General features: G+C 46.6%; 7 protein-coding genes across 7 annotated transcripts; 4 read left to right on the plus strand and 3 right to left on the minus strand.

Moving 5' to 3' along the window:
* Positions 1 to 224: 224 nt before the first annotated feature.
* Positions 225 to 6917, minus strand: VPS13 (membrane morphogenesis protein VPS13; the record flags this gene model as incomplete). Its single annotated transcript, XM_018879015.1, has 3 exons — positions 225 to 237; positions 309 to 4228; positions 6801 to 6917. 3 exons carry the CDS (start codon positions 6915 to 6917, stop codon positions 225 to 227), a joined length of 4050 nt encoding a protein of 1349 aa, XP_018736971.1.
* On the plus strand, positions 5632 to 9303 carry PIM1 (ATP-dependent Lon protease PIM1; the record flags this gene model as incomplete). Its single annotated transcript, XM_018879016.1, has 1 exon — positions 5632 to 9303. One exon carries the CDS (start codon positions 5632 to 5634, stop codon positions 9301 to 9303), a length of 3672 nt encoding a protein of 1223 aa, XP_018736972.1.
* On the minus strand, positions 8802 to 9167 carry AWJ20_2089 (uncharacterized protein; the record flags this gene model as incomplete). Its single annotated transcript, XM_018879017.1, has 1 exon — positions 8802 to 9167. The coding sequence occupies one exon, from the start codon at positions 9165 to 9167 to the stop codon at positions 8802 to 8804; it is 366 nt and encodes a 121-aa protein (XP_018736973.1).
* Positions 9304 to 9860: 557 nt separating the features above from the next.
* Positions 9861 to 10715, plus strand: YIP5 (Yip5p; the record flags this gene model as incomplete). Its single annotated transcript, XM_018879018.1, has 1 exon — positions 9861 to 10715. One exon carries the CDS (start codon positions 9861 to 9863, stop codon positions 10713 to 10715), a length of 855 nt encoding a protein of 284 aa, XP_018736974.1.
* A 227-nt stretch (positions 10716 to 10942) lies between these two features.
* On the minus strand, positions 10943 to 12898 carry YVC1 (Yvc1p; the record flags this gene model as incomplete). Its single annotated transcript, XM_018879019.1, has 1 exon — positions 10943 to 12898. One exon carries the CDS (start codon positions 12896 to 12898, stop codon positions 10943 to 10945), a length of 1956 nt encoding a protein of 651 aa, XP_018736975.1.
* A 1745-nt stretch (positions 12899 to 14643) lies between these two features.
* CIR2 (Cir2p) lies at positions 14644 to 16665 on the plus strand (the record flags this gene model as incomplete). Its single annotated transcript, XM_018879020.1, has 1 exon — positions 14644 to 16665. One exon carries the CDS (start codon positions 14644 to 14646, stop codon positions 16663 to 16665), a length of 2022 nt encoding a protein of 673 aa, XP_018736976.1.
* A 1938-nt stretch (positions 16666 to 18603) lies between these two features.
* NMA1 (nicotinamide-nucleotide adenylyltransferase NMA1) lies at positions 18604 to 19863 on the plus strand (the record flags this gene model as incomplete). The annotated part of the gene is made up of 1 exon (XM_018879021.1): positions 18604 to 19863. The coding sequence occupies one exon, from the start codon at positions 18604 to 18606 to the stop codon at positions 19861 to 19863; it is 1260 nt and encodes a 419-aa protein (XP_018736977.1).
* Between the last annotated feature and the right edge of the window lie 2140 nt (positions 19864 to 22003).

The raw sequence follows: 22003 nt of genomic DNA on the forward strand, positions 1-22003 counted from the left end.
TCTTCACGTTGAAGCTGAAATCTAATTTGTCTACCGTCGCAACAGTATTGCTATCGCCATTGGATTCACCTTTAGACAATTCTTTTGAATCAGTAGGCTCTATACGTTTGTTTTGCCGCAGTTCTTCTGCCAACTCATCCACTTCATCGTCACCTAGTCCTCCAGCATCTGAAAATATAGCAGGTACTGTCCTGCTAATATTCATCAAATATTGAAGTTGGCGCTCAGTCAGCTTTACTTTGATATCGGACATGGATCCATGAACTATAAGCGTTGGTCTTGATATACCAGGATACTCAGTAACATACGATATATCAAACAGAATGTCAATTTTGTCAATAATCTCAAGGTTTTGCGACCAAGATTCTTCAAAGTAGAATCTTGATGTGAGTTTCATGTCTCTAACCCCGGCAGAAACGTTATTAATGGCCACGTCTTCAACGCCGTCAACTGATTCAAACTTGTTTTGAAGATATATCTCACCCAAGTTAGCCGTCACAGAATCATACTTATCTCCGCTGTCCGCACTTATAGTAGGAAAGAAAAAGATAGGGGTCTTGATGATGACGTCAAATCTAATTTTGTCTGGACTCTCGATCTGATTCGCCTGATTCATTGCCAATTGTCTAGCTCTATCGTACAAACCTTTCATTTGAAGTAGCCTAGAAGCAAATCCAATTATACGGGATAACGGCTTTTCAATCACATTTACCCTGAGCGACCCAAGTCTGAAATAAATAGAAGAGTTGTACGAAAGGTCCTTTCGACTTCTATCAAAAGTCTCATATCTGAAGTCGGCTAGCTCATCACCTTCAATACTTATAAGCTGGTTAAGGTTTGAATCACTTGGAATTTGGGTTTCGCCTGTATCATCTTGAAGAGAAAAGCCTCCAATACGCGAATGAATATTCATAGTCTCGCCAAATAGTCTGACAGACACTAGCGCACTATCAAGCTTTAATGTACCCAGTTGTAGGCCCTCATCATTCAGAATTAAAATAATGCTCCTTAAGTCCACTCGAACATCAATGCTACCTTGGCCGGCTGGGGCAACAGATTCTTGTGGAGAGTCTTGTCCGGCTGCCGGCTCAACGTCTTCGATTCGTGGGCTATCACTCGCTTCTGCCTCTTCCGGATTAGTAAATGTAGTAATAATAAAGTCGAGAAGAGTTAAGAATGTTTTTGGTTCAACCACAAACCGGATGGTAGACATTGAGACCTCGACAATCTGGTCTGATGGCTCTTCCCCAGTCTTTTTGATAATAGGAAGCTTGATTCTGCGGTATTTTACTTTGAAAAGATCAGACGTAGAGTCTCCCGAATTACTCGAAGATACAATCTGCCGCAATTCAGAGGGACACTTAGTATCGATGTAATCTTCAATACGCAAGCTACCCAATGTGACATCAGCAGTCATCTCCAACGATCTGAAACAATATTCAAGTTCAAATTGCTCCATAACCATATCCACGAGTGGTGATTGTTCAAGTGTAGAATCATCTATACAACGGTGCAGTGAAAGTTCTACTTTGTCAATCTTGAACACGAAAACAAAGATATTTTGGCTCTCGCTAGTAGCATTCGCTTGAATAGAACTGGCAACGGTTGAGGACCCTATATCAGCTGTTGATGTCGATGTGACGCTCTGGGCATCACTAGTTTCACCATCGGGCTCTTTGTCCTCATCAGAGTCAAAACCATAGTCATGCTCTACAGCAGCGGGTCGAGAGAAAATCTCAGATGGAGGCAAAGCTGGATCTGGGTCAGATAAATCTTCGATGTCTTCGTCGTCATCAAAGTTGAAGTTTGGAATACTCTTGTCAATGATTTGCATCATAAGCTTATACTTTGCGTCAGACATTGATGCAGAAAACAATGGCAAGTGGCCAGTTACCTTGAACTTAGTTAAGCTATAAGCCTCAGGTAAAATGGAGATCTCTACCAAGAAGTCCATGTTAATTCTATCAATAACGTGGGCTGGGTTTTCGCTGTTTTCTTGATGCAATTGTTTCATAGTATCTCGCACATTGTTGCCAAGGAGAATCTGCGTGTCGTGAAATTGAAGTTTAAACTTGTCATACATCAGAGATTCGAGTCTTTCCCAATCTCTTTCTTTGTATTGATGGCTCTTCTTCTTTTTAATTTCATCAAGAAGCTCACTGGGTGCAAGCTCACTTAGCAGACTTATATGACCAGCGTCGATAATAACACAGGGTGATTTCCAACTGGTGACATCCAGTGGAATCACAATCAAAGGAGCCTGCAAATCAAGCTTGACGTTGGCAGTCTTGTGCTCTTGCAATGCATATTCAAGACCGATTCGAGTCTGATTCCGAATTCCTTCTACAGTAGCTCCAGCAGCATTAATAATGGCACCGATAGTTTCAAGGTGCGTTTTGGGAGGTTTGAAAAATCGGGCCACACGTTCGAGAAAGTGTGCATTATAGAAAATTGTGATACTCTTTGTTTTCACATGCAATGAAGAGTCGGCGCTCTCATCGAGAGGATTTTTCTCAAATGACAGCCAGAAAAATGCATCTTCTGAACTTTCACCAGAATTTCCAGAGGTAACAGCTGATTCTGATTCTGTTGATGGCGTGCTATCATGACTATCGACGTTGTGATGGGTATGGTCATCTTCATGGGATAGAGGTTTGACGGTTACGATCTGCTTAAACAGTGTTCCTTCACTCTTGTCATCAACTCTGAATTCTTGCAAGCTAATACTGGTTAAGAAAGAGGTTGGCCTTTGTAAAAACTGCGCCTTGAAACCATTGAAATACACAGCTGCAACATCGTGGGACGCCCCGTGAGGATCGTTTCTAATAGTGAAACTACCAGACTCGAGAGCCGTCTCTACTTCTAGAGTTATTTGATTCTGTGGGACAGTGACGGACTTTTCCACAGCAGCCTTTTCATCCCACTCAATAACATCGTACAGCTCTTTTCGCTGTTCTTCAGTCATAGTGACTTCGTCATCTCCATTTGAAGCTTGATTAGCATTTTTGGCACCACCTCCCCAAATCCATGAAGTCCAGCTTGCTGCAGGCGCTGCTGAGCCAGAATCTGACTGTGAAGTACCACCGAGGATTGTTCTCTTCTTTTCTTCTTTGACCTTAGCTTGTTCTTTCCTCAGCTCAGCCTTTGCCAGAGATCGATAAAACTTGATATCCTCGAAGCTAAGATCAAATTCAAGTTGTTTGAACTCCGCCTGCTCATCTGGGTTTGATAGCGTACCAGGGGGAGAGCTCTTTGTCCGTAATTTATACAGGTCAATGTATCGTCTTCTAATTTGCAACCTCATAGTGAGATAGTCCCAGTTCCAGGGCTTGTTCTTTTCATGAATATGACTACGAACTGCCTCAGCAGCGTACTTGAACCATGCCTTTGGATCTTCTTTAACACTAACAGTTGGTCTAAATCGCTTGAATTCCTTCGAATTCATATAAAGTCTAAACAAATCTGCAGTCCACAAAGCATCCCTATATTGATCGCTATCGAATACAAAGCCCAGTTCGTCAAAAATGAGCTGAACCTTAGACTTTGGTTGTGAGTCGCTCGGGAACTTGTTAAGTGTGATTCTACCAATACCAGATACAGGCTTTAAAATGTATTGGTTTCGCTCTGCCTTTTCTTTGGAAATAATCATAGTTCGGAAGTTGTCCAACATTTTCTCTCCAGACTCGTCATCCGAAGTTCGTCGAATCGAGTCTGAATCTGTGTTCCAGTAAATAGCTAATGAATTGAGTTTCGCCAGCTTTCTTGTGACATGAGTAATGCTTTGAATGAACTTGGGATTCCATTCGTCGTCTGTTGAAAGGGCAGACAACTCCTCCAGGGTGAATCCCAAGGAAAATGGATGACCAGGGACACTAGTCTGGTCCTCGTACCGAATATGAATGTTGCGAATCGTGATCTGCAAATTCTCAATTGTTTTGTTAATCAAACTCTCTGTAAAGCTTTGATTCTTTTGAACATCTTGCTGAGAGTATCCTTGAGACGGTGTGGACTTCTCCAACAGCTCTAGCCGCTCCAAACGCTCCTTCTTGAGCTCTTGTTCACGTCTGGACTCTTCCTCAGGGTCATAGTCTTCGTCTAATCTGGGCTCAGCAAGTAGAAAAACATCTTGAATAACTACTTTGACTGGTTGATTCTTTAAATTCGACCACGGAATCTGTAACACCAGCTCGCCTAAATGACCCTCCAACACATTCAGTGGGAGTTTGAACTTATCCAGTGCCTACTCAGTTAGTATTTTAATCATATATGAATATTTAAAGCCTGTTCTGTCGTCCTCATGACCCCCATAACTTCTCATTATAGAAGGTCCTTAGGGTCCGAATTAAAAATCCAGTTCAAAGACCAGTCATCAGAGGCGCCAGTCCACTCAAACACCTGCCACGTACCTCTTGCTTTAATTGTAAATTCTTCAACTTGACATCACCTCCCCAGATACCAATATTTAATTGGTTCGGATCAAAGTTCTTGACCTAATTGTAGTTAGTACCCAGCCAATTGTATTCTTGTCATGTTCTCCTGTTATGGTTGTCTGTATAAGGGGCGTGCCATGTTGGGCTACCATCTCTACTCACATAAGAACCTAGAACCCTGTTCAGGATCGAGGCCACAATTGACTCTAACATGATTAAATGCGCAAAATAGTATGAAGTCAATTGCTATTGGAATTGACCCACTATTTAAAGTTTGCGAACAATTCCTGAGGCAATGGTTCCATGTAGGATGATTGCTGATCTCAGCAAGGCACCGCAATTTAATATGCACCCTGGATTCGTATCTCCCTACGCCTCTGCAGAGTGAGGAGCTTCACGATATCCTCAGCCGCATCAAAGCCTCATATTCTGTGGCTGGTACTTAGATTAGTATAGAGTATGCTTAATATCCGTGTTTTTTGGAGCTCTGAGTACTATAATTATAAACTGATTATTTTTTCTGCTGCCTGAATTATGACAGTTTTCCAAATGTATTACCCGTGGTGTGCCAGAAATAGGGTTAATAAAAAAACACCATCACGTGACTTTGAGTTATCGGCGGTCAAGCAAATTTAAAGCCGGTTCCGAATATGACTATAACGGTCGGAGGTGGATCCGGCTGCAAAACAGTCGAAACTAATCTACGGAGTTCGCATCAAATTCTAATCAGATACTGATTTACTGATTAGAGGTCCAGGGAGGAAACCGCGTGAGAAACAGCCAGTTGGAGGTTAATACAGTAGATCTGGGTCGTAGATTGAAACAGAAATGTGAGTAAAAACGAATGATATATATAGCATTGGTATATCCAAGTTATACGGTGAAATGGCCATTGATTTGTAAAGCTGGAAGTTCACCCAGATGTGTTTGTTCTATATTTTTAGAAAATCATTATTCGAAAGCTTTTGGGGGTATTGATAATTGTGGTATATAGAAAAAGAAGACTGGAATGTAGCGAGAGAAGCTTTAGTGATATAAGGCTAAGTTCCAGCTGAAAAAGTCAAAAGTCTGGCTATTGTAGCGGGGTCAAATCTGGGTGCTATCTTAGTGGCGAGAGCTGTATGAAATTTCAAGGGAAGTACAAATACTAACAAATAGTAAAGAGCATAAAAACAGAAGTTGTTGACATATAGCAGAAAAGATGCTGTCTTCATTGAAGACGACTGGTCGTGCCAGGCGAGGGGCAGATAGACTGATTTGTCAGATTCAGAATGCACGTCAGTGTCGGAGCTACCATGGTCTTCCAAGAATTAATAAGAGTATAGTTGACACCAGAGGAGTTTTACTTTCTGGTTCTCATCGTGAAAGAGATAGCAGTCGTATCTTTGCAACCGGCATATCTCAAGTTCCAAGATTCACTACTGCACAGTTTTCGACAAGTCGGTTTGTGTTGAACAATAGTACTGGAAATGGTGATGGAAGTAATGGAAAGAATGACGACTTACAAAAAGTCAATAATGATCAGATTAATGAAAGCAAAGAAAAAGAATTGGAAAAAGAAAAAGAACAGGAGAATTCAGTAGAGTCAAGCTCTTCCGGAACAGGCTCGGAAGACACTGCCGCGTCACAAACTTCTGGTAAGAAGAAGAGTACGACTTCTGAAACAAGCAAGAGATCTAGAAGGTCGTTATCACCCAAGGTATCAGAGTCAGAGTCTGCTACTGAAGCAGCTGCCCCAACACCACTTCGTAAAGCTGTTAAACCATCTCCATCAGCTGCCTCGATTCTATTTGCTGACAGCAACACTGCCAACAGCCAAGGATCCAGCGATAGTAGTAGTGGCGGTAATAATAGTAATAATGCTAGTGAGAATGGTAATGCCAAGAAACAGCCTATCTCTCCTCTCAAACAGGTACTTCCTGTGGTGTTATCGCATCGACCAGTATTTCCCGGATTGGCTGTTCATTGTAACTCAACAGATGAGACATTTATCGCAGCTATCGACGCTTTAGAGAAAACCAAATCCTGGGACAGAACAGTTGTAGCATTTTTAAGAAAGCCTGTAGAGGATGAAGAGCCAACTGTCAAGAGCTCATCCAGCGGCACAATGACAGGGTCTGTTGGCCCAAGTGCATCTCATTCTACCACTACTCAGCTTATGACCAATGTCGAAGAAGCTTACTCGGTCGGCTGTGTTTGTCGTGTAGAGACTATCGAGGTGACTGCATCAGATGGTAAGCTCATTTTCAACTCGTCACTTTTCCCTCTATACAGAGTTCGAGCTGGTGAGCTTACTGAGCCTGTCAAGGATGCTCCTGTTATTCGTCAAAGTGCAGCTATTCTTGATGCTGATACTGGCCTCGATGTCACCAGTTTTGACAAGGCTGCTGAGGAGCCCAATAATGGATCAAGTGAAGAATCAGTTGGTTCGAATGGCAGTACTGATGGCAGTGCCACTTCAGAACCAGCAGTCAAGCCATCTGACATAGTCAATGTTCATTGGATGAAGGGTATCACTGCTGTGTCTGACGAACCATATGCTGTTGATGATCGAGCAATTCAGGAACTGTGTTTCAAGATTATCGATGTGTTGTACTCGATTTCAAACACCAGCTACCCTCTTAAAGTACAGGTTGAGAAGTTTTCTAAGCTTGTACGACGCTCACCAGGAGAGGATTTCCAGAAACCCGATTTCCTGGCCGATTTCTGTGCTGCTTTATGTTCTGGAGACAAGGAAATCCAGGCTATTTTGGAGACTGCTAATATCAAAACCAGGCTCGAAGCCAGTTTGGATCTGCTAAATAGAGAACTGCTATCTATTAAAATGCACGAGAAGATATCCAAGGCTATTGCTGAACAGACAGCTCAGCGCCAAAGAGAGTTTATTCTTCAAGAGCAATACAAGTATATCAAAAAGGAACTTGGTATGGACGATGAAAAGGGAAAGCTGGCTCAAAAGTTCTTGGAGCGTGCTGATGCTCTTGCTATGCCCGAAGAAGTCCGTAAGGTGTTTGATGAAGAGCTGGCCAAGTTTAGAGGATTAGAAAGTACCGCTGGTGAGTACAGCACTGTCAAGTCATATCTTGACTGGCTCGTGTCTCTGCCATGGGGCAAATTCTCTACTGATAAGTTTGATCTCAATGCTGCCAAGAAGTTGTTGGATGACCAGCATTTCGGTTTAAAGGAAGTAAAGGACCGTATTCTAGAATTCATTGCAGTTGCCAAACTTAGTGGATCAGTCGATGGTAAGATTCTTTGTTTCGCAGGTCCTCCTGGTGTGGGTAAGACATCAGTAGCTCGATCCATTGCCGAGGCACTGAACAGAAAGTTTGACCGATTCAGTGTGGGTGGTTTATATGACGCTTCAGAAATCAAGGGTCACCGTCGTACATACGTAGCAGCATTGCCAGGAAAAATCATTCAAGCATTGAAGAAGTGTGAGACTCAGAACCCAGTGATTCTCATTGACGAAATCGACAAAGTCGGTACCAGCAGTGTTCACGGCGACCCATCAGCAGCTCTATTAGAAGTTCTGGATCCTGAACAGAACAAGAACTTTCAAGATATCTACCTCGACGTGCCAGTTGATATTTCCAAAATCCTGTTCATCTGTACTGCCAACACCCTCGACACTCTGCCCCAACCTCTAAAAGACAGAATGGAGATTATCCACATCCCAGGTTACGTCAATTCTGAGAAGGTTTCTATTGCCGAAGGATATCTCACCCCCAGCTTGCGCAAGAAGTCGGGTCTGGAGAATGTCGATATCAAGCTTTCGTCCGATGCTCTGCTGAAGCTCGTCACTTCATACACCAGAGAAAGCGGTGTCAGAGGACTAAACAAGATCCTCGAGAAAATCTATCGCAAGGTCGCATACAATGTTGTCATTGAAAAGGAAAAGGACACTCCTCCCATCGCATCTGCATCAGAGTCAGCCGCTGAGGCTGCTGCTACCGAGACTGCTTCGGAAAGTAAAGATGCAGTTGCAGACCAGCCTAAATCCGAGACAGTGGTCACAGCAGATGCCAAAGAAGTTGCACCAGAACCAATTGACCCTGAACTGCTGAAGGACTATCATCTCGAGATCAATGTGGACGACCTCACCAAGTACGTAGGAGCTCCACTCTACAACACAGTCCGACTCTACGAAAAATTCCCTCCTGGTGTGACCATGGGCTTAGCATACACCCCTCTTGGCGGTGTACCTTTATTCGTCGAGACAGTACTACAACAACCTTTAGATCCTAAATCGACACCCAAACTGACCAGAACAGGCCATCTCGGCGAGGTGATGAACGAATCATCGTCAATTGCATACTCATTCAGCAGAATGTACATGGTCAAGCGATTCCTGGGCAACCGATTCCTCGATCACGCTGTACTCCACACACATTTCCCCGAAGGTGCTGTTAAGAAAGACGGACCATCTGCCGGTATTGCAATGGCCACAAGTCTTATCTCGTTGGCCTTAAACAAGCCTGTCAACCCCGACGTTTGCATGACTGGTGAAATAACCCTCACCGGCAAGGTTCTCCAAATTGGCGGTTTAAGAGAAAAGTCTGCTGCTGCCAAAGCTGCTGGATCTAAAATCATTGTTTTCCCTAAAGACAACATGGCCGAATGGGAAGACCTCCCCGAGATGATCCGTGAAGGACTAACTCCCATGCCAGTTTCATGGTACGACGAGGTATTCGACATCGCCTTCGGCCAAGTCGACCAGGCCGAAATCGAGTCCATGTGGAGCAAAGAGCTTGCTACCAAAGACGTCGACAACTCGACCCTCGGTCGCAACGACGACGCCGGATTCACCCCACCACCCCCGCCACCACCATCTAACCGGTCTCCATCACTCCGAGCCTCCTCCCCCTACTAGTAACCACCCTACAACGCTAGAAACTTGTGTACATAATAAAAATCATCCACTACCCCCTTACGAACTCCTGCGAAGCAGGAGCAACCAGGGTCTGGGGCGGCGGAGCTGCAGACGCCGGAGCCAGACCCCCAGCCTCCTCCAACTTCACCACAGCCCCCTGCAGCCGTGCGCCCCTGCATCGTCGATGTTGACGCCAGCTGTCGAACTGGCGGCTGACCTGTTTCACTTTGGAATTGGCATTGACAATGGCTGACGAGGATAGGACTATTGAAGCTGATACGGTAAGTACACTGGTCAACTCGCCACCTGTGAACACGTACGGGTTAGAATGGGAGGGGAAGGGGGGTTTGCCTCCGGCGGCTGGGGCTCCGCCCCAGACCCTGGTTGCTCCTCTCGCTTCGCTCGAGTCGTTTCGTCGGGGTTTCAGCAGGTTTGGGGGTCGTGGGTGTTGAAGGGGAAGTGAATTGGGGCGATTGGATGTTGGTGCTAACGTGTAGACACCGCTTTTTGCGGAACCAGCCAGTGCTCCGGCGTCAAAGGCCGCTGCTGCTAGTTCAATGGGCTCTCAGGCATATGCTCCTCCGGATTTCGAGTCCAGTGGCAGTGGGGCGTATAATGTCAGTGGTAGTATGGCATCTGCTGGACCAGGTAACCCACTTTTGGGCTCTGGTAATAAGACAGGAAGCATTTTCTCGTTTGATTTCTATCAATGGTACTTTAATGTCGATACTCCAGTGGTTTTGTACCGCTGTTTACTGGCATTGAATCCGTTTAATAATACTCCATTTATCGATAGTGAGGCCGATCTCAATGTTGGTTCACCTGCTGGTCTGATTGCTGGTGGTGATGGAAATCCTGATTTGTATGGTCCATTCTGGCTATGTACAACAGTTATTTTCGTGCTGTTTTTTGCCAGTACTCTTACAGGACTGCTGTTCACAGCCTGGCAAGGTGGAAAATACGATTATAAGTTCGATCTATTAACCGGTGCTGCTGGTTTGATGTACGGTTATACTTTTGTGATTCCAACAGGTCTCTGGCTGATTGTTCGCTATTTGAACATTTCGCCCTCTACTACATTGCTGCAATTGATCAGTTTATACGGATATTCCAATGTGACATGGATCCCTGTGGCCATTTTGAGCATCTCACCGCTACTAGGAACACCTACCCTGTCCAATGTGATTAGATGGATAATGATAGCACTTGGATTCACACTAAGTGGCTCATTCATTGGCAAGAATGTATACCGGGCATTAATCCCCAGTCAGCAGTCCGACAGTTTTGTCATCGACAGAAAACCAGCACTTTCCGTTCTGATCGGTGTCATCGCACTTCATATGGGACTGTCATTTGCTGTCAAGATCTTGTTTTTTGGCACAGTTACGGCTCCACCACCACCAACGAACTAGCCAGTCCCCTAGAAGCTAACATGAGTCAGCTCGCACGAGGGGTTGTGCGTGGAGCGTCAATTGACATGTAAATGCCATCTTTACGAGTCAAAGTATACCTTATTTATATTATATTATATATAACACAATTTCTTATATAGCAGGACCCTTTCCCCGCGCAGCTCGCGAAGCGAGCACAACGGGGTCTGGGGCAGCGCCCCAGCCGCCGGAGGCAATGTGGCGCCCCCCTAGGAAGACGAGGATTGGCCCTTTTCAAGAGTCAGTTTCTCAACGAGAGCACTGAGAGCATCGATTTTGGCAATAAGTTCTTCGGCCTTGGCGGCAGAGATACCGGTCTGGCGTTGAGGATCGAAGTTGGGAACCTGCTTTTCAACCTTCTTTTGGAAGGCGTCTTCGTCGATTTTGAACTCGGGGTCACCAGCTTCAATCGCCATTTCCATTTGGACAGCTTCGGCGCCATAGCTGTGAATACCGTGGGCATCGATAGTGAAACCGTCGAAGAGATCCCACTCCTCATCCTCCTCGTTGGCATCGTCATGTACACCCTTGGATCGGTTATAAAGCACGCGACGAGCCGCCTTGGCCTCGTCAACAGCAATAAGAAGCAGGAATGGAGAGTAGATAATGGACATGAAAATCCTGTTGATTCGCTGATACATCGACGCGTCCATCCACCATTCAAAAGGAAGGATCAAGAACGCCAGTTCCAGCAGATTCAAGGGGGGAATAAACACATTCTCATCGGGAGCACGAATAAATCGAAGTGTCTTTTGAGCCATGGATGCCAGGTACTCATCTGTAGCATTATCGTAAATATTCTGATAAGCACTGTTGAACAAGGCAACCAAAATATTGAGTAGTAACGTGGAAACCAAGAATGTGAATATGTAATACAATACTTCACCATATGGAGGAGCGAACCCATCCATCCACTCGAAATCAATTCCATCCAGGACGGTTCTTGTCATGACCTGGACCACAAGCATGGTCACGTCTCTCGTGCCATCAGCAATATCAAGACCGATAAACGCTTGCAAGAATCCACCAGCAACCACGACTAACAACACAAAAAAGATGATACTCTCTTTCATAAGCTCTTTAAGAACAATAAGCATGGCACCGAAAAATCGCACCGAGTCCAAAAACAATAGCAACCGGCCCCAGATCAACGGAGCTGCGCAACTCAGAATATGGTAAGCCGCCAGATCATAGCTAAGTCGCTGGTCCGACGATTTAGAATATGTCAAAGCAGCACATCTGAAGCCAAAAGCCACAACCACCAGAATATACAGAGTGTCATTAAACGTATTCCAGAAACCAATATACGCATAACCCACATTCAGCAGTTTATTGATCTCGTCCAGAATAAACCCGAACGTGAACAAATACAACCACAATTCCGAAGCAATGAGCGATGCACTAGGATTAGCATTGTTAACTGCGTATGAGTAGAACGCCAAGTAAATCAACGATACCAACAATTGAATGTAGTTCTGGTACTTTGGAGTCTTGATTCTGTCAGGATCGAAATGCGACCAGAATCGAGGGTCGTTGACCTTGGCATAGAAATCGTACTCGGTAGGGGTCTGATCGCTTTGAACCATCCAACCACGCCATAGCCATTTCATACATCTCTGGTAGCCCGAAGAACCAATCACCACTGTAGAGTGGAGATCGGCTGCCAATTCAAGAGCATTGGCTGGTGCTGAATCGCTACCATGAACAGTAATAGAGTATCTTTGACAGAGCATGTCTCTGAACATATAATACTCGTCTTGTTCCGTGTCCAAAATACGCTTGGCATAGCATTCTGCCACAAAAGCTCTTGTATTATACAAATCGGAATCATACAACAGACTCAAAGCAGCACGGCGATTCCATTTCTTAATCACTAATAGCACAAAGACAAGAGTAGCTCGATACCGTCTGGACGACGTACCAGGAGCTCCGTCACCCTTTCCACCAGCAGCTTCCAAAATCAACTGAAAGATCTTTTCAGTCAGAACAATTGAGCTTGGTTTAATAACTTCTTCTTCAGTCAATTGAATAGGTACGACTGTATCAATGAGTTTCTTGACTCGAAGCGCGATTTTCAAAACCTGTTTCGGAGAAACCTGCACCAATGGCAGGTCATCCTGGGCCGGAACTAATGGCGCTGGCACTGAAGCTAGATCTGTAGACATATCACCAGATACCACCAACGAATTACGGGTTTCAAATTTCACAAATCTTCAATGGGATCTCCAAAAAAGAGCACAATCCGCCTTCAACCCGCCTGCCTGATAAGATCTCAACTTCGTGCATCAGCCCCGATGAGACTCTGCATACTCCCCCTTACTCACGCCAGCGCGCTAATACTCCACACTGGGGTCACTGAACTTCAAATTCTACAAAACACCCATACTCTGACCGGTTTCTGGGGAGAATCGGGGGTCGGGGGTATGCCTCCGGCGGCTGGGGCTGCGCCCCAGACCCCGCGGCTCCTCTCGCTGCGCTCGAGTCGGGCATGGGGGTGCCAGGAGCGTCGCTGGAGGGGAGACTTTGTGTTCGTGAAGCGGTTTTGCACTTTGTACAACTGTTTTTCAGTGGTATTTATCACCAGATTGCGGTTCAGGTGTAGTAGTTCCCCTCCTGGTTATCGCACGCACCCTAACCGCTATCTAACTGGTCCCTGCAGCACCTGTCAGACCCCCTGAGCTCGCCTGTTGCGAAAACTCTAAACTCAAAACGGACAGCTGGCGCTTCCTTTACCCTCTCACCAGTCCACTGTCAGCAGCACAAGGACCAGATCGGTGTCACCGGATCATCGGACACCCGACACCCCCCGGCGACGTATGCCTCCGGTACCTGGAGCTCCGTCTCACTCATCCCTCACTGCTCCTCCCTCGCTGTGCTCCACTTCTCACTCCCACCGGTTCACCAGCCGACTCAATCCCCTCGGCTCGCACCTGACCCCCGCCATCTCCTGCGAAGCAGGAGCAACCAGGGTCTGGGGCGGAGCCCCAGCCGCCGGAGGCAGACCCCAATCCTAAGAACAGTAAAAACCTCGAGAAAAGGGCCACCGAAGACGGTAGGTTCCAAAGAACGCAGGGCCGGTTGCGCGGCCGAATCAGGGGTGATCGACCGAAGTCGCGCCGAGAGAATGCGGGGTGTGCCCCTCGTTATTCCGTTCTCGACCTTCCGCGATGGTTCCGGCCAAGAGGTGAGCCTTCCGCCAGTAACCGGAGCCGCCTCGCACCTGGGGTACTGTATTTTGTCAAGGAATGCTTGGTTGTACCCCGGTTCCGAAAGACCACAAAATTGAATTTGCGGGTGTTTGAATGTGTGGGTTCGTAGACTGGTAATATCTTGCATTTCATTGGCGGATTGGTAGATGTGGTCTGTTATTGGGGTTGTGGGGTTGGTAGGCTTTAAAATTGATAAATATCCAGGAAACAGTAGAAAATATTGGTAATGGAGTTCAATTGAGAAAACTGGCTGGATTGGATGGGTGGGAAATAATAGGATATGGAATGTTAGTCGGGTGATGAGAGAGTTCTGTTAAACTCATCCTGCAGATCGGGTACTTACTGCTGTATATGCAGAAATATATATAAGGACAGGGCCCGTTGCTCTTCGTGTGCATGAGTCAACGAGTTGACCTCACACGACGACTGGTTTTTTTTCATTCATTGAGTGAACTTGGAAAAAGGACTTTGGAATTTAGTTGATCTGATAAAGTAGATATTGAACAAAGAATCTGGAGTTTATAGATCATTGTTCAAAGTGACTAGTTCTTGATTTGATTGGATTGCTGATTTGATTATTTGCTTGATTGGATTGGCTGATTCGCTTGGTTGCTTGATTAATTGATTTAGTTCTATTGATCTTGACCACAGACATTCGTATCTGGTCATACAGCATATCATATTAAAGGGTTGACTTTGCAATGCTGGGATACAAGTCGACAGGAGCGACTTTGCAAAAGTCAGCGTCAGCAGGTGCTGCTCGCGTGCTGGCTCGTAACTCGACGAAATCAACTACCAAACAGTTTTCAAGATGTTTCACGGCCCTGAAATCTAATACTATTACAGGTACACAGACTGGAACTATCCAAAATACAACCAATGGCAAACTGAAACGGAATTTGACTAGATCAACTCTTATTAACAGTAGACTAAGGACGTCAATTACACATAATGGTAGGAGATCATATTCGACTTCTCCAGAAGAAGGAGAGGCAGCAGCAGAAGAAGAGTTCCCCGAACTTTCGGAGCCGAGAGAGGCTGACGAAGTAGATGTTTGTATTGTGGGAGGAGGTCCTGCAGGTCTTGCTGCTGCTATTCGATTCAAGCAATTGGATCTAGAAAAGGGCTCTGGCGAGCTGAGAGTTATTGTTTTAGAAAAAGCTAGTGATATGGGTGCTCATACTGTATCAGGAGCAGTACTAGAGCCTCGTGCTTTGGACGAGTTACTGCCTGAATGGAGAGATGACCCCTCTCTGCCAGAATCAGTTACTCCAGTAACCTCCGAGGCCATGAGATTCCTCACTAAATCAATGACTATTCCATTACCAGAACCACCACAAATGAAGAATCACGGTAATTACATTGTATCATTAAACCAGATGGTCAAGTGGTTGTCCGAAAAGGCCGAGGAGATCGGAGTTGAGGTATACCCAGGATTCTCGGTATCTGAGTTGGTTTATGACGAGCAAGGACGTGTCAAGGGCATTGCTACCAATGACCAGGGTGTTTCTAGAGATTTCAAGCCCAAAGCCAGTTTTCAAAGAGGTATGGAGTTCCATGCCAAGATCACTCTGCTGGCCGAAGGATGTCATGGTTCATTATCTAAACAGGTGATTAAAAAGTATGACTTGCGAAAGGACTCTGATCCTCAGACTTATGGCCTTGGTATCAAAGAGGTGTGGGAGGTGCCCAAGGAAAAGTTTAATAAGGGCTTTGTAGGCCACAGTATGGGTTGGCCTCTCAGCTCGGATGTGTATGGAGGTGGATTTATCTATCACTTTGGTGATGGTTTAGTCACTGTAGGAGCGGTGATTGGTCTTGACTACAAAAACCCCTGGATCTCGCCATATCAGGAGTTCCAGAGAATGAAGCACCATCCTTTCTATGCCAACACCCTCAAAGGAGGAAAATGCATTTCGTACGCCGCTAGAGCTCTTAACGAAGGAGGACTTCAATCGATTCCCAAACTTTCATTCCCTGGTGGTGGTCTAATTGGATGTACTGCCGGTTTCGTCAACGTGCCCAAGATCAAGGGTACTCATACAGCCATGAAAACAGGCATGCTTGCAGCCGAGTCGGCTTTCGACTCGATCTCTGCTTTCAACTCCGCTATTGAAGAGGGTCAATCTGAATCTGAAGTTACTGCACCTTCAGTCGAATCGTATGAAGAATCGTTCAAGGATTCCTGGGTATATAAAGAACTTCATGAGATTCGTAATGTTCGACCTTCATTCAACAACCCACTGAAAATGTGGGGAGGTGTCATGTACTCTGGACTGGATACACTGATTCTCAAGGGCCGTACCCCCTGGACATTCCACCACAAACACACCGACTCTGGTGCCACTGAACCAGCATCCAAATACAACAAAATCGAGTATCCCAAGCCCGACGGCGAGCTATCTTTTGACATTCTAACCTCGGTATCCCGTACCGGAACCAACCACGACGAAGACGAGCCCTGCCACCTGCGAATCCCCGACCAAGACAACCGCAAGCACACGGAGATCGCATACCCCAAGTACCAGGGCATCGAGAACCGGTTCTGTCCAGCCGGAGTCTACGAATACATCGAAGACGCGTCCGAACCCCTCGGAGTGCGATTCCAAATCAACTCGCAAAACTGTATCCACTGCAAAACCTGCGACATCAAAGTGCCCACCCAGGACATCAACTGGACCGTCCCCGAGGGCGGCGACGGGCCCAAATATTACATGACTTAAACTAATAGCATTTCTCCTGTTCTCATGGATACCGGGCGGGGTTCTGCCTCCGGCGGCTGGGGCTCCGCCCCCAGACCCTGGTTGCTCCTCTCGCTTCGCTCGAGTCGGCCGTCGACGGTCCCAGCCAGCTTCGCGAAGCGAAGCACCGCGGGGTCTGGGGCGGAGCCCCAGCCGCCGGAGGCAGAGCCCCGTCCCCCTGCGAGCCGCGCTCCGGTGTCGGTGAGCGGTGCTGATCCTTGGAGTCAGGGCTGCAGCGGCCGGTGTGGGCTTTTATGTGCCCATCAAATTGCGTAATACACTCTCACGGTGTATATATACTGGGACCTTGCATTGACCGCGGGTTGTCGGACGGTTTGACTTTTTGCCATTATTTTGCGTGTGTGCTCTGTTGATTGTAAGTGCGAGGGGAATGGAGTTTGGAGCGAGAGCGGACGTGGGTGGGTGTGAGAAGGTTGTTGGTTAGGATTGGTCAGGGGACCGGAATGGGTCCGATGGCTTGAGAGGCTCGCAGACCGGAGATAGCCAAATTTCAATGTGGTTTGTAAGATCAGGCTGCCGGAGTTGTTTGGTGGTGTCATAAATTACACTTACAAAAGGTGGTTGTTGTGAGTTCTGCAATGTCGCTAGATCGTTTCAAATGAAATGTGATTGTGTTCGCAACGGAAGTTCGTAATTCTCTTTCGCTTTTATTGATAATTTGGTTATATCAGTAACTTGATGCCGCTTATGCCTAGCTGCTTATCGCCATTGATCCATTGAAATCTGCAGCAATTCAGACCGACTCACGAAAGGGTTCTCGTTTTCTGTGTGAGAATAGTTATATTCTATGGCTAGTATATTACACCGGGGAAACTACAACATCTACTCTACAACAAATGGCACAAACTCTGTCCATATCATATGGACTGTCGTCCTGTCGCTATCTTGAACTGTTAATGCCAAAATTTCAGCCCTGCGTACTGCTTAACTGGGCTTTCGATAAGAATTGATAACAAAGTTAAATGTCAGATTATCTGCTCGCTCGTCATTTTTCTTTATCTCAATTGCTATTGCTATTCAGCTATTGTTTTTGTGTTTTGTTTGTTTTCCCTGTTTGACTTGTTCTTCAAATCAGTCTTGACATTTCTGCTACATGTGCCGTGTCTTCATTCAGTTTTATTTTTTCCCTGCTATCACCCTCCTGCAGCATTAAGTCTAACATTTTTTTATAGCAGCAGATCTAATCACAAATCTCCGGTGCAGAGATAGCCATTGACTCATACTAGCTCTATCTGAAAAATCCAGCCGTGCGCTGAGCTGGACCTAATTTGTACGTATGTACAGGGCGGTAAGTTAGTTAGCCTCGTAGCCAGCCCCACATTCACTCGGAGCTCGGCAGGTGTTATTGATTATTTATTAATTACCAGTTCCGAATGAACCCGAAGATCATATTGTGAACAGTTTATTATTTTTGACACTTTTGGCATTTTTGGTTCTTTTTCACTTTGACATAACGTGAACAAGGCTTAATTAACAGACTGGCACGTTTCTCGGCTTGTGTTAAAAGGAATCAACTCTTGTATCTGCTACTGTTTACCACTGTTGGTGAAGTTGATCTGAATACCAAATTGACTAAGAGCTTGATTGCTGAAGCTTGGTTGCTGAAGCTTGATTCTGGAGCCTGATTGTTCATAGCTGGTGAATGACTGCCGACTGACAGCTGATTGTTGGTTTCTGACTAATAATTGCGATATTTCTATTATTGTTATCAGTGTTATCAATAATATTACTATTTGCCAGTACCTGTAAACCGGGCATTTTTGCTAACATATTTACCAGTATTTCGGTGGTGCTTCTTATAGACTAATTTCTGACTTGTATTTTGTGCAGTGGTTCACTTTAGAGACTTTGACAATTTTGCTGTGAAAAAAAATTCCCATACATTACTTCCATTAGATCATGGATCCATCGCTAGCTCCAGATTTTATACCTCCATCAGAACAGCGTAACCGAGTGCCTACTACAGCAGGAAACAGAGTGCCCACTGTTTCACCTATCCAAGCCTACGAATTAGAGGAGGCTTTTGATTCCCAGCTGGATATCAATAGTTCCCATTTTGGAACTGCCTTTCCTGCTGCTAGACGACGGTCTTCTACGATAGAAATTGATATGGCGGATATTTCCCAGAACATTCCTAGAATTTCCAGTGCAATGAGTGCATCACCTACTGATTCCGATCTAGAAAGCAATAATGGCCGTGAAAAGTTCACAAACACTGACGGAGGTGATAATGCTAGCAATCTCAAGTCGTTTGATTCGAACCAACGCCTGGCTTCCCCATTAGCGGCTTCTAACTATAACGAGCCAACGGCTCGACAAATCATCCAGTCGGCTGATTTAGAAGAGGTGCCACTGGGAGTCACTCGGCAAGCCAAGAAACTAGTTGATTATCAATTCCCGGTTCACAGACTAGCGGATACTATGCTGGACGATTCTAAAGTGCCTTTGGTTTTAGTTGCATGTGGATCCTTCTCACCCATCACATATCTTCACCTGAGAATGTTTGAAATGGCCATGGACAGTATTCGCGAACACACCAGATTAGAGGTCATTGGCGGGTACTACTCGCCAGTGTCTGACAACTATCAAAAGCCGGGACTTGCCAAGTCTCATCACCGAGTTCGAATGTGTGAACTTGCATGTGAACGTACATCCAGTTGGCTCATGGTCGATGCTTGGGAGAGTTTACAACCTACTTACACACGTACAGCGCTTGTTCTCGACCATTTTAACGAAGAGATCAATGTTAGAAGACAGGGTGTGGGTACTGCCGATGGCCAGCGCAAGCCCGTCAAAATCATGCTCTTAGCAGGTGGAGATCTCATTGAATCGATGGGAGAGCCTAACGTATGGGCAGAAGACGATTTACACCACATTCTAGGCCGATACGGATGTATCATTGTCGAGCGAACAGGATCCGATGTGCGAAGTTTCCTGCTGTCCCACGATATCATGTACGAGCACCGGAGGAACGTGCTCGTGATAAAGCAACTCATCTACAACGATATCTCGTCGACAAAAGTGCGACTGTTCCTACGTCGTGGCATGAGTGTGCAGTACCTGTTGCCCAACAGTGTCATACGCTACATTCTCGAGCATGGACTCTACATCAACGAATCCGAGCCCGTCAAGCAGGTGCTCAGCGAAAAGGGCGATTAGACGCTTGTATGCCTGCACACATAGGACCGCGGTGTAGACGTCATTCCGATATCGACACTGCCACGCTGACATGACTTTGATGATGCTGTTGACTCAGCCCGCCCCTTTTTTTTTGGCTTATGTTTCTTTAACTAATGTATTCTACCCACCGATGTCCCGCGTGCCTCCGGCGGCTGGGGCTCCGCCCCAGACCCTGGTTGCTCCTCTCGCTTCGCTCGAGTCGGGCGTGTGGGGTGGGGAGTCTCCGTGAAAGAATTCGATGCCCCAAGCCCGACTCGAGTGCAGCGAGAGGAGCAACCAGGGTCTGGGGCGGAGCCCCAGCCGCCGGAGGCACACCCGTCCCCGTCGAAGATTACAGTGTATTTTAGGCATTACAGACAGAGAGTCATGGTCTCGTTGAGTTTCGCGACCACTTGGTCGAAGGCATTGTAGGCTCGGTGGTACTGGTCGAGCTCTTCTCGTTTGGTTTTGCGGGCTTGGTTGGCTTGGGCAGCAATCATTTTGGTCCGCAGGCTGCGACGCCCGTGCTCGACGTGCACCAGATTGTTTAGAATGCGAGATTCCATTCCCTCGTACTTGGCAGCATTCAACACAAACTGCTTAGTGTTCTCGACCGCCGCCAGATCCACCTCCGACACCGGCTGGCTCCGAAACCGGGTCCGCAACAGCTCAACTACAACGTACCGCTGCGGCGTCTTGTACCCAACGGCTCGCAGTCCATACCGATAAAAGTGCCGATACACACTTCTCAAAGTCGTCTGATCCATGAGCTCCTCGGGCATCAGGTTCGTGAAGTTGCATCACAGGACTTTTGTGGCCAGTTACCCTGCCGGGGGGAGGGACGTGCCTCCGGCGGCTGGGGCTCCGCCCCAGACCCTGGTTGCTCCTCTCGCTTCGCTCGAGTCGGGCGTCGAGGTTCCCATTTTAATTTTTTCGGTTTACAAATGAAAAAAAGACAGGGTCCAAGCCGGGGCCGGGACCCCCAAGCTCGACTCGAGCGAAGCGAGAGGAGCAACCAGGGTCTGGGGCGGAGCCCCAGCCGCCGGAGGCACACCCCGGCCCCAACACCGACCCCTCCAGGAGACCCCGGCGACACAGAGAATGGAGGAGCGGACCCCAGGAGAGAGGTCTCGATGCGGAGGGCCGAATGGGGTAAATCAATAATACAGATTCCCGATTTATGCCTATCAGATGTATAAATGCGATGGCAGGATCTGCCTTGCGGCCTGCTGCTCGCATATGCTGTGTGCTTATTTGAGGTGCTTATTTTTCGCGAGCCGGTGCCGGTCGGTCGGAGAATTAGCTTGTTTCGTGGAAATGAGAGAGCGTGTGTGAACGTTATCTGATTCGGGTGTCAGCGAGATTACTTCACGTATGTACTGAGTTTATCGGGTATATTGAGTTGTGAGTGTGAAAAGAAATTTATTGAACAGTGAGTGTGGGTTGAGTGAGAGAGTGACACGAGGCGAGACACGAGGCGAGCAACGTCAGAATTATTACAAGTGCAGTTGAGTTGGATGGGGTGGAGAGGGCAGAGTAATAGCGGTGGCTCGGCGAAGTCGCCTCATCGGTGCATGCCAGAAGTCTTGGTCGGGTTCTAGTGGGCGTGACATACTGGCAATGTCTCGAATGGAGGAGCGTAAAGCGAGAAATATGAAATTAATTGCTCGGATATTAAATGCATGGGCAGCATGTAGGTACTATCTGTAGGCACGATGCTGCGGTTTCCCGGTGGTTGGCTATGCAACGTCATAATTTTGCGACACTCAGTTGCAGCAGTGATCCCCCCTGAGTTTGTTTCTATAGCCCATGGAATCTATAGAAGAGGTCATTTGCATACTCGATTTAACCAGGTGGTGAGGTTTGCACCCATTTACGCTAGATCTAATTTGAGGGCTGTCATAGATCGGTCGATCTATAGATCTAGAACAAGGTTTGAGCGTCCGCCAGATTATATCGTGACGCATTTCTGGTCCGTCCGAAGGATCCAAGTTTGCTGATCGACTCGGTTTCTTGGACACTCGACGCCCAAGTTCGGCTTATACGGTGGTCGAGGCGTGAGTTTACTAAATCTGCAGTAATGCGTCCTACGATTCGACTGTTGCTCGATATTTCGTTGGTGCTGGATGACCGCTGTTCT

Source organism: Sugiyamaella lignohabitans, chromosome B (assembly GCF_001640025.1).
Source record: "Sugiyamaella lignohabitans strain CBS 10342 chromosome B, complete sequence".
Taxonomy (NCBI): Eukaryota; Fungi; Ascomycota; class Dipodascomycetes; order Dipodascales; family Trichomonascaceae; genus Sugiyamaella; species Sugiyamaella lignohabitans.